Source organism: Nansenia antarctica (assembly GCF_963989245.1).
Source record: "Nansenia antarctica genome assembly, chromosome: 2".
NCBI lineage: Eukaryota > Metazoa > Chordata > Actinopteri > Argentiniformes > Microstomatidae > Nansenia > Nansenia antarctica.
Window position 1 is genome coordinate 12,254,366 of NC_137675.1, and position 15,430 is coordinate 12,269,795.

At 41.3% G+C, this 15,430-nt stretch overlaps 3 protein-coding genes across 3 annotated transcripts; 2 read left to right on the forward strand and 1 right to left on the reverse strand.

Moving 5' to 3' along the window:
- The first annotated feature begins 3,145 nt into the window (after window positions 1–3,145).
- Window positions 3,146–5,333, forward strand: LOC308151579 (uncharacterized protein). Its single transcript, XM_080524473.1, has 3 exons — window positions 3,146–3,430; window positions 4,342–4,458; window positions 5,002–5,333. The coding sequence occupies exons 1-3, from the start codon at window positions 3,344–3,346 to the stop codon at window positions 5,188–5,190; spliced, it is 393 nt and encodes a 130-aa protein (XP_080380599.1). The 5' UTR covers window positions 3,146–3,343; the 3' UTR covers window positions 5,191–5,333.
- A 597-nt stretch (window positions 5,334–5,930) lies between these two features.
- LOC308151053 (uncharacterized protein) lies at window positions 5,931–7,289 on the forward strand. The gene is made up of 3 exons (XM_080523868.1): window positions 5,931–6,155; window positions 6,449–6,565; window positions 7,059–7,289. The coding sequence occupies exons 1-3, from the start codon at window positions 6,066–6,068 to the stop codon at window positions 7,245–7,247; spliced, it is 396 nt and encodes a 131-aa protein (XP_080379994.1). The 5' UTR covers window positions 5,931–6,065; the 3' UTR covers window positions 7,248–7,289.
- Window positions 7,290–8,497: 1,208 nt separating this feature from the next.
- Window positions 8,498–14,695, reverse strand: LOC308149505 (polycomb complex protein BMI-1-A-like). The gene is made up of 9 exons (XM_080522364.1): window positions 14,598–14,695; window positions 13,574–13,701; window positions 13,202–13,298; window positions 12,881–12,936; window positions 12,448–12,577; window positions 11,816–11,852; window positions 11,232–11,330; window positions 10,512–10,592; window positions 8,498–10,121 (listed from the first exon to the last, which is right to left on the reverse strand). The coding sequence occupies exons 2-9, from the start codon at window positions 13,689–13,691 to the stop codon at window positions 9,738–9,740; spliced, it is 1,002 nt and encodes a 333-aa protein (XP_080378490.1). The 5' UTR covers window positions 13,692–13,701; window positions 14,598–14,695; the 3' UTR covers window positions 8,498–9,737.
- Between the last annotated feature and the right edge of the window lie 735 nt (window positions 14,696–15,430).

The window sequence follows — 15,430 nt, forward strand, 5'->3', positions numbered from 1 at the left end:
TTTTCATTCACAATTTGAATTCCAGTCCAATATTCCTCCATTGAGTGAATTAAGCTTCAGATTGAGCCCAATCCTTCCATATCCAGAGAGTATATGTTCTATTTGCGTGCCGCTGCAGAGATTAACCAAACTAAACCAAACATTAAAAAATGAAAGTAAAGATATAAGAAATTGATAATGTCCTCCTCTTCAACCCTATTTGTACTTGGCTGAGTTAGCAGCTAGCTGAGCTGTATTAGCCATCCATATAGTACCTTATAAAGGACATTTGGTACTTCATAGGCTTCATCGGACCGATGAGTGAGTGAGGAAAAAGAATATTTGCACTCTTATCCTGAAGTGTTAGTGTGTCTTTATTTGTTATGTCATGTTTCTGTTGTACTGTACATAATAATGTTCTTTTGAAGCCCTGAAACTAGTTGTTCTTTTAGCAATACTGTATAGTTATTATGCCTTAATAGCCATGTTAGATGAACTGGGAAGAAACAGCCAACAGGCTTGTTCTGTCTCTCGTCTTCTTAATTTGTTAGTCTATTTTTTATTCGTGAGTACTAGTACTTTGAGGAGTGTGATGAAGGCATTCTTCCTTTTATCCGTTTATACTTTTGATAGACAACAGTAATACTACTGTCAACAATTGTAACATGAAAGAGTAACTGTAGTGATGATGATGATGATGTTAAGTCTCAAACTATTTGTATTTGAACTGTGTCTTAAGATGCTGCTTGGTGTTCTGTCTGTTTTCTGAAGAACTGAGAAGCAAGCAACTCATTGTAGGGAGGGTAACACTTGACTTGACATAATGCTGTCATACAGAAATGACATACAGTCTAGTAGATGTTGTTATTGGCAACAACTGCATTTGTGACGGCTTACAACTTAATTACACATAAGTTACTAACTATTATAACGTTTTAATCAGTTGACATAAGGTGACATAACTGCCTAGAAGGTGTTATAGCTGCCTATAAGGTGTTATAACTGCCTGAATTAGAGGCCTATCATTCAAATGACAGCATTGCTAGATAGTTGATTGTTACCCTTGAGAACACATAGTCAACTCTGGAACTATGATAAGCTTTTTTTTCTATTTTCTTTTCTTCCACTTTAACTGTGCGGCACATAGGAACTAGTCCATCTGTCTAGTCTCATCTACTAACATAGACACATCTCAAATGTCTTCTAACTTATTGTTCCACTTAATGGCTCTTCCTTTGTGGTGATTACTCCTCTTATTGTTCTACTTTCATTTTTCTACAACGGTCAAAAACATTTTTTTATACTTTTTTCTTTTGTTTTACTTTTCTATTTTGCATCCTTGATAGTGATCCCCCAACTCCCGTACATGTGATATCTGAGTAGCCTATTAAGATGATTCTTTTCGTGTAGATGTTATGTCAGTCAGTGAGGAACTTTCAAACAACATATTAGTTGTTGGTAAACAAATACTGTAGCAAACGACTATAGGAGAATGTTTATTGTGTTGATAACCGAGCCACACGTATGCAGAGTTTGCCAAACTAGCACCAGGGAGGTATTCCATCAACATCGCTAAAGGAAAATCCTTTAAAAAAAAAAAAATCTGAGAAAAAAGTCTCAGAGACTTGTCAAAAATAAGCCTGGATTTTCCTTTAGCGATGTTGATGGAATACCCCCCAGGAGTTCCATGAAGCCAACATTCTAAAGTGCTTTCTTATTAGAACGTCTTTTGGAACTTTTGGTGGCAGTGTCCATGGGCATTCTAAATGTTAAACAGTTTGCCAGACTCATCTGTGTCTATGGCTCTTGGCTGATGATAACCCATGAGCCAGGAGAGGCTGGTGGAGGTAGAAATCAAAGGGGCGGGCTCATTGTAATGCCTGAGATGGAAATGGGCCCGTCCTCCAATTTCTACCTCCACTGCCATGAGCCTATACTATTCCATGTTGACAGGACTTCCAGAAGGATGTCTGCAGTTTACCAAGCACGTCCTTATGATTTATTGTACAATTGAGGTAAAAAAAGGAGAAAAAAAACGAGGAAAAGAAATGTCCAAGAGATTGTTTTGACTGAATTAAGTACAGTGCTGCAATGGAATCTTGAAGGGGTATCTTTCCCATGTTGCACTGGGGCGTTTTGGGCCCAATTAAATGTAAATCGGTTTTGGTTTTTGATAATACTTTTTTATTATTTTTGTTTTTTTAGTACAAATTGTATACTTAAATGTGTTTGTGTATGAACACATACATTTTTAAGCTTTGAAGTTTGGGTAACCAAGATAATCCATGTTATGTAAGTTGTTCTCCTGTGTATCTTTTGTATGTATTACGACGACATATTTAAGCACCTGTCTCCCAGTGAGGTTCGATGGAAACCGAATTACTTATTGGGACAAGAAATGCATGAAATGCAGTGAAGTCTCTCAAATCCTTCGCCGCTAATGACGTTTAGACCATGCATAGATTTTAAATGCATTGTTCTCTGAAAAAAAAATGAAATTTTAAGAAATGAGCACTGCGTTATGAAAGGACAAGCCCATTGTCCCTGTACAGAGTATTTGTAGGAAAGAATAAATCCAAATGAATTTGACGATATTCAGATTTAAATGCCCTGTAAAGTATTTTGATATTTTTGTGTAATAAAATTAAAAGGAACGATTAAGAGGACTGAACTTTTACTGTAAGTAAATGTATTTTACTGAGATGATTTGCATGCCCACAGTTGATTACATGGTTGATAGTGCCGGTATGTTATTAAGGTATAGGAATAGGAGCTATTAACTATGGGGGGGGGGGTAAGATAAGTAACAACAACAAAAAATCAGGACAGACACTTATTTTGTTTGGTGTAATAATGTGAGTTTTTCATGTGTACTGTTTTGCAATAAATAATTGATTACAAAAAAAAGGAATAGGAGCTATTAAGAGAAACCAACTAACCTAATCATCCGTAAGGAAATAAACTTCTGGTGTAGCCTATAGTCTTTAAACCTCATCTCAGTCCCACATTGATTAGTTACACTTTGTACAGAAGATATGGAATGCAGCAGTTCTACTCGAACTAGTTAGTTTGACTCAGAGCACGACACGCCCCGGGGAGCATTATTTACATTAAGCGACCAATAGTGTTACCTGTATGTACAGTATACCTGTTTCCTACGGTCATTCTAGTCTTTAGATCCCACTCATTTGGATGTGATTCATGTTAGGAGTTGGCGAGTTGATATCTTCTAAAGATCCAATTTAGTGCAAAGTTCAAGTGAAGTGTTTTCCTCCTCCTCCTTCTTCAGAGGAGGGAGAGCCTGGAAGCTGGCCTGTACATTAGCTTGCCAACAACTATCCGGAAATATATTTGGAAGGTAATCATGAACGCGTTGGTAGGGGTCGTTCGTAAGGGCTGCGTGGAGACGTGGAGGTCCCCTCGGTTTGGAGCGGCTGTAGCGGCATCGAAGGTGAGTAAGCGGTCAAGAAAAAGAGAAATACCGAACGATTACGAACGCATTTTGTTTTAAAATAGTGCAGATTACAGTGTAGCTACTGTTATGACTCAGAATAAAAACACGTTAGATCTACTATTTGTCATACATAGCCAGTTTGTGTAAGTGTAAGGACGTATTACCCGATATGGCATTTTTACTCGGTTTTGGCTTGTGTGTTGTTTTGTTGTCTGACTGTATGGAAAGGGCAGCTGTTCAAAGAAAACCTGCCTAATCACTCATGTTCCTGAGGGTGTGTTCGTAAATACTCAATGGAAATCTGATCAGCACTCACGGAGTGCCTTTTGTCCAATCAAATTACTTGGTCCCTTTGTGACGTTGAACCCAGTGCGCGCTCCGGCGGTCTCAGAGCGAGTTTACGAACGCAGCCTGAGTCGAACACACACCCTCTTCAACCTTGGCACATAGCCTACAAGGTTAGAGAGAATGGCACAGGGCGGCGTTTGTTCCTCAACTCTTCATTTATGTATTTCAATGATTAATGACATAGGCTATCGCCTAATAGCAAGCCAAGTCAAACAGGGTTCAACAGTCGTTTTAGGCCGCACCTGGATAATAGTACAGTGGATGACTATGCTAGTTGGATTCTATTATTCTAGTATTCTAATCATAATATTTGATTCTGGGTGTATGTTGTCCCAATCAGTGGAGGTAGAAATCGGAGGACAGGCTCATTGTAATGCATGGAATGGAGTGACGTATGGTATCAAACACCATTTCTTATTCCATTCCATGTATTACAGTGAGCCTGTCCTCCGATTTCTACATCCAGGAGTCACCCTGATTCCAATGATCATGCAACCATAAACCGAATGCTGATTGTATATACTGTATAATAATATTATTATAATAAATCACCCCTCCAGGTGCAGTACTGCAGTCAATCCACCGAGGCTGTTGTTGCTGCTAAGATACCCTGCAGAGTGAAGATAACCGGGGGCAAACGCTACGCCTGGTGTGCCTGTGGACACAGCAAGAAACAGGTGAGAGGATGGGGTGTGCATGGGTTCGAAATTCTCTGTGCCACAAGAAAGACTGTAGTACGCTCTTAGAGTAGAACCCTTTAGGGTTTCCTCTGTGGAAAGGGCTCAATATGGAGCCCTTAAGGATTCTACATGGCACCAAAAAGGGTTGCCCCTAAGGGACACATGAAGAAGCCTTTGTTGGTAGTAAGTAGAACCCTTTTTCCAAGAGTATCTAGGATGAAAGTTGTCTCCACCCCCCCACCCCCCTCAATTGACTATATGTATGCACACGATTCGCTGATCCTATACAAGTGTGATGGGTAAACCCATCAGCATAGGCAGAGATGAGGGACCAACAGAGTAGTTCCCGTTCCCCCCTCCCTTTACTGAAGCAACAGTGATGTAGGCCCACTGGTCTATAGGGTTAACAAGGACAAGGACTAGGTTATGACTACAAGAACTATGCTTCTACTCATGCTATAGAGGCCTAACTGTAAGTGAGTTGTGGTTTGTCTCTCACTGTCACCCTCTTCCTCTCTCTCTTTCATTCTCTCCCCTTAGCCGTTTTGTGACGGGGCCCACAAGACTAAAGCACCAAGCATCCCCCCGCTACGCTTCACCCCTGAGAAGGACGCGACGGTGATGCTCTGTGCCTGCAAGCAGACTGGGAATGCACCATACTGCGATGGCACACACTTTAAAGTCATCTACAAAGATCTAGTCAAGTCAGTGAAAAACATGTTCAAATAAATGATGAGCAGCAAATATTGTGCCTTAATAAACATGCAGTTCAATTATAGTAGGTATTAGGCCTATTCTAAAGTGTTTGTTGACAAACATTGCGATTGTAACTTTGTCTATAAGTTCAATTTTTTTTATATAAAATTCTATAAAAATTACATATCTTGTTATTATTTTGTTTGCACTGAAACCATGTATGATAATAATAATAACTTTTATTTGTATAGCACTTTTCCTGCAAACGTTGCAGCTCAAAGTGGTTTTGATGATGCAATTCTGTCTGACAAACAATAATGCAGCTGTGTAACAAAGAACTCAAAAGAGACCATTCCCATTATTCTCGGCCTACACAGGCAGAATGCGGTTCTTGTGGTTCAAAGGCATGATGATGTGAAGATGAAAGTTGACGGGCAATGTGATGCAATGATACTGAAACCTGTAGCAAAGCGATTAACTTTTTTGAAAACATTTAATCTATTTTGCATAATGCATAACATGCTCGCAAGTTATTGTAGCTCTTACATTGATGTTGAAGAGTTTATAAAAAATGTAGTTTCATAATATTATATGTACCGCTTCAGCAACAATGAGAATAAAAAAAACTGCAGTTGCCCACGTGACTTATGCCGGAAGAGACCGCTAGGTGACGTAAGCAGGGAATCTCCACCAAGTCTCGGCATGTCCTTAAGGCTGCTTATCTATATTTACCGTTAATGACCAGAACCTAATTTTATGTAGATATTAATAATATCTATCCCCAAAGTAATATAATTATTTTTAATTAATAATATATTGTTGACATAGAAGGTTTCGTAGCTAGGTAATACACATTGAAACACCTGCAGCAAACGACTTTTCTGTACGACGCACACTGCTTTGGAAACATGAACATCCTAACATCGGGGACAGTGCGCAGATGGGGTGCCACAACTTTGAGCCAACCTTGGATGTTGACCACTATTACAAACCCAAGGGTAAGCAACGGTGTCATTGTCATGTTGGAACTGATAACTTGGCTACACTCATTCATTTTCTTGTGCATGCGTGTTGTGCTTAGCTAGCTGCCTGCCTGATTACATTTCCTATAAAGTCTTGATTAGAATGTTACAAAATATGTGTCCTACCTAGATTGATTGTGATCAGGTTTTCTGTATCCTACTGTAGAGGAAATACTTATTTGTGTATGATAAATTAGAAATAATTATATTTTTTCTATAGGGGATGTGTTTTAGGGGATGTTTTCTCTTCATAAATTCTCTCCATCTAGGTCCAGCTCTCTACACTGCCCTCCAAGCCCATTGTTGCTTCTAAGAAGCCGTTTAAAGTGGAGCTAGTAGCGGGGAAACGTTACTCCTGGTGTACCTGTGGACACAGCCAGAAACAGGTGAGGACATCGGGGCAGTCTATGACCTCAAACATGGCTTGAATGGCATACATGGTTCATCTTATGGAGGGCTGTTATGTTGTATTTGACTTTCACAAATGTCTCAAGTCATACTCTCCCATACTGTACAGTATGAGTAATGATATGATGTTTCTCTCCCTGTCTTCTTCCCTCTCCTCCTTCTATCTGTCTTTCTCCCTCCTTTCAACCTTTATCTCCCTACATCCTCCCCTCTGTCTGACACTCTCTCTCCCATTCCCTCTCCCTCCTTTCAACCTTTATCTCCCTACATCCTCCCCTCTGTCTGACACTCTGACACTCTCTGTCCCATTCCCTCTCCCTCTTCTATCTGTCTCTTCTCTCTCCTCTTCCCTCTCCCTCCCTCTCTTCCCTCCCTCTTTCTCTCTCTAACTCTCGCTATTTCCTTCTGCCTCCCCACTCCCCCCCCCCCCCCCCCCCCCCCCCTGCTCACCTTCTCTTCCTCCCTCCCCAGCCTTTATGTGATGGATCCCACAAGACCAAGGCCCAGTGTCTGTCCCCTCTCCGCTTCGTGGCAGAGAAGGACTGCACCGTCTGGCTGTGCGGCTGCAAGTATACCAGCAACGCCCCCTACTGCGACGGCACTCACAAACAGGACTTCATCCAGTCCGCTACGCTCCTGGAGACTCCAAACTTGGGATGAACAAGAACTGATGTGAGAGCCCAATGCGTAGGCAGGGAGAAAGAGCACAAGTCATGTAAAATGTAAACAAGTGCATACTTCAGGGTATGGGTGGGTGGTGAAATGGGATGCAGCAATGCTAGGCTTGTCCTGGTCTAAGGAAACAGCCTAGATGTTATTCATTCTATCCAGATGAATGGTCCTGGTTCTAGAGAACCACTTGGTTACTGGTTCTGAAGGTAGTTCTGCAATCAGGTCAGGGCCCAGTGTTTAAAAACGTTTAATTTGGATCAGAATGATGCTTTTTTGCTATCCAGGATCAGACCGAGCTGGCTGGTTTTCCACTATACTAGTCGAAATCATCTGCCAGATAGATCTGATCTTGGATATCAAAACACAATCTGTATCATTCTTATCTAGATTAAAAGTGGTTTTGTTTTTTTAAATACTGGGCCGAGGTGATTCATGATGAATTAGCCCATCAACTGATTTGCTTTGTTGCTTCAAGGTGCTGATTCCAGCATAAAGTGTCCAAAAATAGCAAAGAAATAAATCACATGCTTGAATAATATGATATATCATGGTATCCAAGCAAATTGAGGTCTGATGAGAGACTGATTGGTTGGTACTGCACTGAATCCTAAACTTAATGATAAGAGATCAGCTATGATTAATAATCTATATCATAGTATGATGTATACTGTTGCTTCTGCAAATGAAAACATATACATATTTCATTTTCATTGCTTGCATATTGCACTTTATATACTTTATATTCCTACTGTATTTTGTACGCACAAGTTATATGTCATACGCACAAGTTATATGTCATACGCACAAGAGGGGTAACGATGGAGAAATCGGAGAATGGGCTCATTGTTATACATGGAATGGTATGAGGAATGGTATCATCCCATTCCATCCACAAGCCTCCCGACACTGTTGAGTGTTCTGTTAAGCATGGTTTGGGTGGTTACTGTTCTGCTTTTCCATGTTCCATTCTCTGCTATCTGAGTCATAATATAAATCCCCAGTTTGTCTCTTATGGAGAACCTTGGGTTGTAAGGGTCAACACTGTTGAATGGAGGATGCACACTTACTTAATGATTGTAATAAACATGTGTAAACACAAACAGCATGACTTGTGGTTCATCATAGCTATCTGAATGGATTTCTATGTATATTGTACATAGTGAGCTTGATCACCTTTATCCAAGGAATAACTGGCAATATGTGCTTTTATTGAGTTTGTAAATTCAAACCACTTTCAAGAATATCAACATTCTTTAATATCAAAATATGAATCAGAATGAGACACAAGTAAGTAAACATTTTAATGACCTAAAACATGCACATATGGCTGATCATCTGAGAATAATAATCATTGAATGGTCCAAAAAACCAAAACCGAAGAAAAGGAATGTCTAAATACATGGAAATACAACCGTACAGTGTTACATGGTCAAATATTCAAATCCCTTTGAGTTCCTTACTTGTTTGTCGTGAGTAAAACAAGTACCGGTTTGTAATCTCTAACATACATGTAAGCAATTTCTCCTTTTTTTATTTTTTTTTCAGACGATGTAGTGCTTGAGGCTGGATGAGGAATGGCTTTTCTAACAGAAAGCACTGTAAAAGTTAAGCAATCATACAGTATATATATAATTGTGGTTCTGCGTTTTACTCAAAGAAAGTGCTTCAAAAAGGTTTTTAATACAGCCAACTCTTGACGGTGCTTGAGCTATTGAGTTAAAAGAAGCTGCTTACAGAGATTGCTAGTTAGCATGTCGTCAGCTTCCTGGAAAAAAAAAAACATGCATCTCCATTTTGGTAGATTTAGATTTGTTTTTGTACATAAATCGGAAGTACTCATCTCCACCCGTGACAGTTTCATAACTCTCGGACCAAGAAACGTCACCTGTAAAACACCTTGTGATGTCCCATGAATGGATGTAAAAAAAAAAAAAACACTTTTTAGAGATAACAAAGTTTTTCCAGGACGCCGACAATATCATTCATGACACAGGGAAGACGATAAATACTGCCTTTTTGTTTCTAGCTGACACACAGTATGCTGTAAATCGCATTGCAATGCCTTAAAGCATTTTGTCTAAATTAACATTCAAAGCCAAATTAATTCTGATGAATCAGCATGGGAAGAAATGATAGACCTTACTGCATATACAAATACAAAACAATTACAATATCTTGTATAAAAGATACTCTGTACATGACCATGTATGTACGCATGCTCACACACACTGGATACATACTGTACATTTTGTATGTGTGTATTAATCTAACACACATTAACACACACACACACACTCAAACAAACATACATACATACATACAAGTGTCTATTTGGCTGCACATGACAGTCTTTTTTCGCAGACAACAACCGCCCTCTGCCTTCCTTTTCTCAAGGCAGTCTATTTGTCCATTGAAAGGCAACTCCTCAATATTTTGGGGGCGATTCCCATCTGTTCCATTTTGCTTGGATGTCCGGATTTAAGTTGGGGGTGGCAATGCACCCTTGTCCCCCCCACCCCTGGACTCTTCATTGGCCACTCTGGAGCTGTTCCCATTCACAGTCACCTTGCGGTTACTCCCCGGCTTGGACGCTAGGGGGAGCCGTTGAACGCTGTTGGACACTGGGGGACCACCCCCAGGTGTCTGGAGGGGAGGGGGGAGGCCGCGGAGGGCCGGGCTAGGCAGGGGTGAGGCTCGGGGGGGCTGGGCCGGGGGACTGTGGACCTTGTTGTCGCTGTGGGAGTCGCTCTCTGAGGTGGGGCTGGTGTTGACGCCGTCTGAGTGGGCCTGGGGGGCAGAGTGTGACTGCCTCCGACGCTTACGGGTGGGCTTGACCCAGTACTGCAAAGGGAGCGGACCGTTCTGGAGAGAGAGAGAGAGAGAGGGTCCATGAGGACAGTTGTCGATAAGGAGGTAAGTAAAGGGTTAAGTTTAGGGTAAGGGGTTACGGTTAAGGTTAGGGTAAAGGGTAGGGCCATCTACCACTGTAGATACCTGGGGTGTATTCAGATAAGATGAAACTTTCAGAATGTTGCAGTTAGAAATGTGATGCATAGAACGACGTCTCCATGACAGACATGTTCTATCTGAACGTTCGGGAACGTGGGGTTCAAACCCAGGGTCTCGTACGACGTGGAAGACACAAGTGTCTACCATTAGGCCAAGAGGACATACTCAAAGTCTGTAGACAGGGCTACTTGCATCACGACAACGTGATGCCGAATCACCTCCACTACGTCCGTGTGTACTCACCCGTCTCCACTCGTAGAAGTAGGCCACGTCCATCAGTGTGTAGTAGTCCTTCAACGGCTCGTCGCCGTACAGAACCTCAATCTGTGGGAAGACAGAAAGCGTCATTAGAGATCTCAGGCACTCGCATCTCAAGTCTAGGAGAAGAGCAGAGTACACAATGAGGATTGATTGACTGATTAATTAATTATTAAACATTGTTCAGTAACAATATCGAGTGCCTCGTGATACAAAGGGTGGGTGTGTGCACTACACACTGGGATAGAGAGCTAGTGTGCTAATCACGAACCGTATAACTTTACTATGGTGTTGTGTATGAGGATGGAGTAAGGATGCTGTGTCCCCCTAATTAGCTAAACTCCCCCTGCTGGGGGAGTTTAGCTAATTGCTAATGTGCAGTACGGTATTGACTATTGCTACTGTTGCTGGAACAATCTACAAAGTAGATTACAGTTGGCTGTTCTAGTCCCGCTCTAGAAGTTTGAGGACCTCTCTGATGTAAAATGTGATTGTTTCTCTTGATGGTGTTTTATAATGTTGAGATTTTGGTGTGATGTATGGTCGTAAATTGTGTGTCTGCACGACGGAGAGACCTTGGTCTCAATGTGACTCCCTGCTTAAATAAAGGTTCAATAAAAACTAATGTTGGTATAGCACTGTACAAACGTTCTTTGTTGACTATTATGATGTTAGAGGGTAGATGACCATGACCACACTGTTTACCCGGTAGGTGCTGGGGATGTCCATCTTGCTCCTCAGGAACTTGGCTAAGTGCATGACCGTCATGGCCGCTGGGCACTGAAGGAAGCGCTTGCTGTTGGACTGGAGAAGGAGGAAGAGAGGGGGAGATAAAAAAAGGAGGAGGGGGGGAAAAAAGAAAGCGAGGTTTAAACAGATTTACAACTAGAGGGTAATGACAAGGGCACTGTTAATAGAGACAGCCAGATCTTCTAGACATCCAGGGGGAATTCTCAACACAATAACATTACGGGCCAGTTTCCTGGACCCAGGCTAAACCTAATCCTGAACTAAAAAGCACTTTGGACTGATATTATTCTCCCCTGAGAATTCTTCCATCATGCTTTTGTCGTCCACGACAGGCTTTTCAGGTATTGGGTTGGCATTTGCAATGGTAGTATATTCAATCTAAAAAAGTAATTAACGGTTTAATGCATAATCAGCATAGTCACTGTGGATGTGTTTTGGCGTCAAGCCTTCATCAGCGCAGCATCCAAAGACACTTCAATCAAAATGGAACGAGCACGAGTCGAGCATGCCTTGTCCTTATTTTGGAGGTGGCATCTTACCTTGTCTCCATCTGTGTCAGCGGGGGGTCTGTCACTTCTGAAGGCAAACGTAAACAAAATGAATGAATGAATGAATGGACTTTATTGTCATTGCTACAGTACAGGTACCAAACAACGAAATTTAAGAGATAAAATGCTGGTGAGATAAAACGTCTTTGGTTGTTTGTCAGCAAACTGTGCTCTATTGAGATAATATTCACTGTATGTCATATATCTATACATAAAGTAACATATTTATCCATGTGTTTTAAATGTGTATTCTGGATTTTATTGTTGTAAATGCCCATGTATTTCACTGATGTATTTTGCTGCCATGTAAAGTAAAGTAAATATAGGACCTAGAGAACATCTACAATACATCATTACAATAGATTCATAGATTAAATAAGGTTATAGTGGTTGTATGAACAATATGAAAAAAGACAGAGAAAATAGAACTACACAATAAAGGTGTATGGAGTATTTGAGTGTGCATCAGGTGAGGCTGGTGGCGGTAGAAATTGGAGAACACATGTTTAATACCATTCCTCGTTCCATTCCATGCATTACATTGAGCCTGTCCGCCGATTTCTACCTCTACCAGCCTCCACTGGTGTGCATGGCTAACTTGACTTCATCATCAAAAGACTTACTTGTTCCTCTCGTGGAACTGTATGGAGAGGCTGATGATCTCATCGTCAGCGATGACACTGTCCTCCACCACCTCCCCCGGCTCCAGCACACGGTTCTCCGCATAGAAGTCCCGCCTCCGCTTCATCTCATCTAATCACAACACAGCAGAGGTAAAGGGGGAAACATGTTATTGGTAGGCCTGAGTGCCAATCATATTCATATAATAATTAATTCAAGGACCTAGTCAATAATCACAATAGCTTTATAAAGGTCCTGCGTCTGTTTCATTTAATCTGCATTTAACAGAGTCTGAATATCTGGTCATGTTTTTTCGGGGTTAGGGTTGGGGTCCCATAATTACCAGAAAATAAACAGTGTTATTACATAATTATTCCCAAAAAATGACTTCTTAGTAACAAAAACAATCCCCGTCCTAAGAAGATGTGTTCTCACCTTTGAATAACCCTGGGACAAGCTTGTAGACGATGTCCTGAAGAAGTTTGTCTGACCTGAGAAAGTAAAGACAAATTGTAAAGCCACACAAGGTAAAAATCAGTTACGCTGCAGGTGAGTAGAGGAGTGGATGGGGAGGAGTGGAGGTGGAGGGGAGGGGAGAGGACAAGGCTCATTGCACACGTGTGTTTGAATCCCTTCCTCATTCCATAAGCCTGTCCTCTGATTTCTACCTCCACCAGCCTCCACTGCCATACATGCACTCTTCCATGATGTAAGACACACATACATGTAGCCTGCCATGCAGACACATTGCTGTACCTGATGCTGAGCTGTGGACATGTCTTGTGGACCTGGACATCACACCGGGGGCAGAACTTGTTTGTTTCAAGAAAGGCAACGATACACGTCTTACAAACTGCAGAGAGAGTGGACAAGACAGACAAGAAAGAATGAATGCAAGTGTCATTCCCTGTGTTATAACAATGTAATGACTTGACTACATCAATGGTCTAATGCAAAACGTATCATGTAACTGTGTAAAGTGGGTACGTCACAAATTGCATAATGTAAACAAAACTGGAGACACCTTGCCATCTTTTTGGACACACAAAGCAATGTCCTATCGATATAGGAGGGGTCCTGATTAGTTTAAACGTTACATTAGAGCAATGTTGTCTATAGGGAGCTTACATGAGTGCAGGCACTCCACAATGGTGGTGGCGTCTATGAAGTAGCCCACACACAGTGGGCATATGAGGTTTGGATTCAGCTCTGTGATTTTGACACGGTTTGGCTGCATTTTATCCATCTGGACGAATCTGCAAGAGGAACAAACGTAGCGTCAGATAATGAGAATCACGTAGTTAGTTTTGGTTAGGTTTTGACGGATACACAAAACACATATGTACACATATGTACACAACTCTCTGACGCATGATTTGACCGATCATTTGGCCAACATTCAGTCTGTCAGACAATGAGAATAACTTTAAATGATCTAGGTTTCTACAAAAACCGAAGCATAATTAAACAGTTATTAGAGTAATGCATGATGTTGTGTTTACATTTCTCAAGCTAATATTTCAGTTACTGACCAATAATAATTACTGAGTTGACACACGGGTGTGATTCCCTGTTATGCATTATTGTTCCTAACCTGATATGCCCTTGGAATCCTGGATCCGGATCAATTGTTATTGTTGTTATTTACAACCGACGCGTACATTTTCAATGACATATTATCTGCCAAAGCATCACGATTACAAATCAGATTTCAATGCCGTTTTCAATGAGCTATCTCCTGTGTTCTTGTTTGTGATTTTGAGACAGCACCAAGGTGATAAAATTATGTGCAGATCTGCAGCGGACTGGACCACAATTGCCCCAGTGGGGCCTCCTAGACACGGGTAGCCTACTGTCTCTACCCCGGGGCGACCGACGAATAACATATCATTAACCGGTGCGATCGCAATCATGAGTCAGAAACCCCAAAGAAAACACGCAAGGATAGTCTAGTTATTCCCAAGAGAGAGAAAATAAGCCAAAAAGGACACTGGAACACAAAGCAGCCATCTTAAAAAATTCACTGACAGGATTGGATTTCAGAAGCGGACAAGAGAGAATCCAGATCTGCCTCTGTGCACCTCGGGGCGTGGGGAGACGGACCTGTGCATCGCGCTTTGGGAACAACAACAATTCATGTGTTTTTTCCTACCTGATTTGACATGTACACTACCCGTCCCTTCTTACTTGGATCCAGGTCAATTATTTGTAGTTGGTTAGATTTCTTGCAGCAGCCAGCGCCAGAAAATGGCTTTTTTTTCCTTTTTTTCGCACAGTCAGAGGACCGCCCACTATATAGTCACGTGATATTATGTTCGTCGCCTTGCAATGTTCCATAGGCAGAGACTATGTTTTAATGCCAAAAAAAAACAAAAAACGTTCTACGATAAGTTCCCAAATAATTGTATACTAGTCTATTAATTATGGTTGTATCGTTTTAACATGTAATGACACTTTCATTCTTGACAGCTCATGCTGCATCATCCAGACATCGCTACCTGAATTGGCAGCCACGCCCCCCAGACAATAGTCTGTGGTAGTAGGATTTTCCTACATCCCTGGTTTCTGATTTTAGGGTTTATTGTAATTTCCATGATACTTCAAGGGTAAACATATCGTTTTGACTAATACAATTAAATAAATCGTTATCGTAATATATATATGTATTGAAATGCGCTTGATTATTAGCAATGCCATTGCGAAAGTGTGGAAAATTGGCCCTATTCTGGATGACTAATGCTGAAACTTCTGCGCGGCTAAATTACACTTAAACCATGAGTTAAATATAGATTTGCACTTCATCAATTGATCAATCAATAGCTACAATCTGATAAACCATTGTCTACAAATACCCGAGATTTTCGTGCCCCCCCCCCAAAAAAATGTCCCTCTCTGATTCACCAGTATCCACTTTACCGTGAAGGTACCACCCCAGCACATGCAGTACCAGTCTCTGCCTCTTGGGGGCGCGCGTAGTTCAGATGT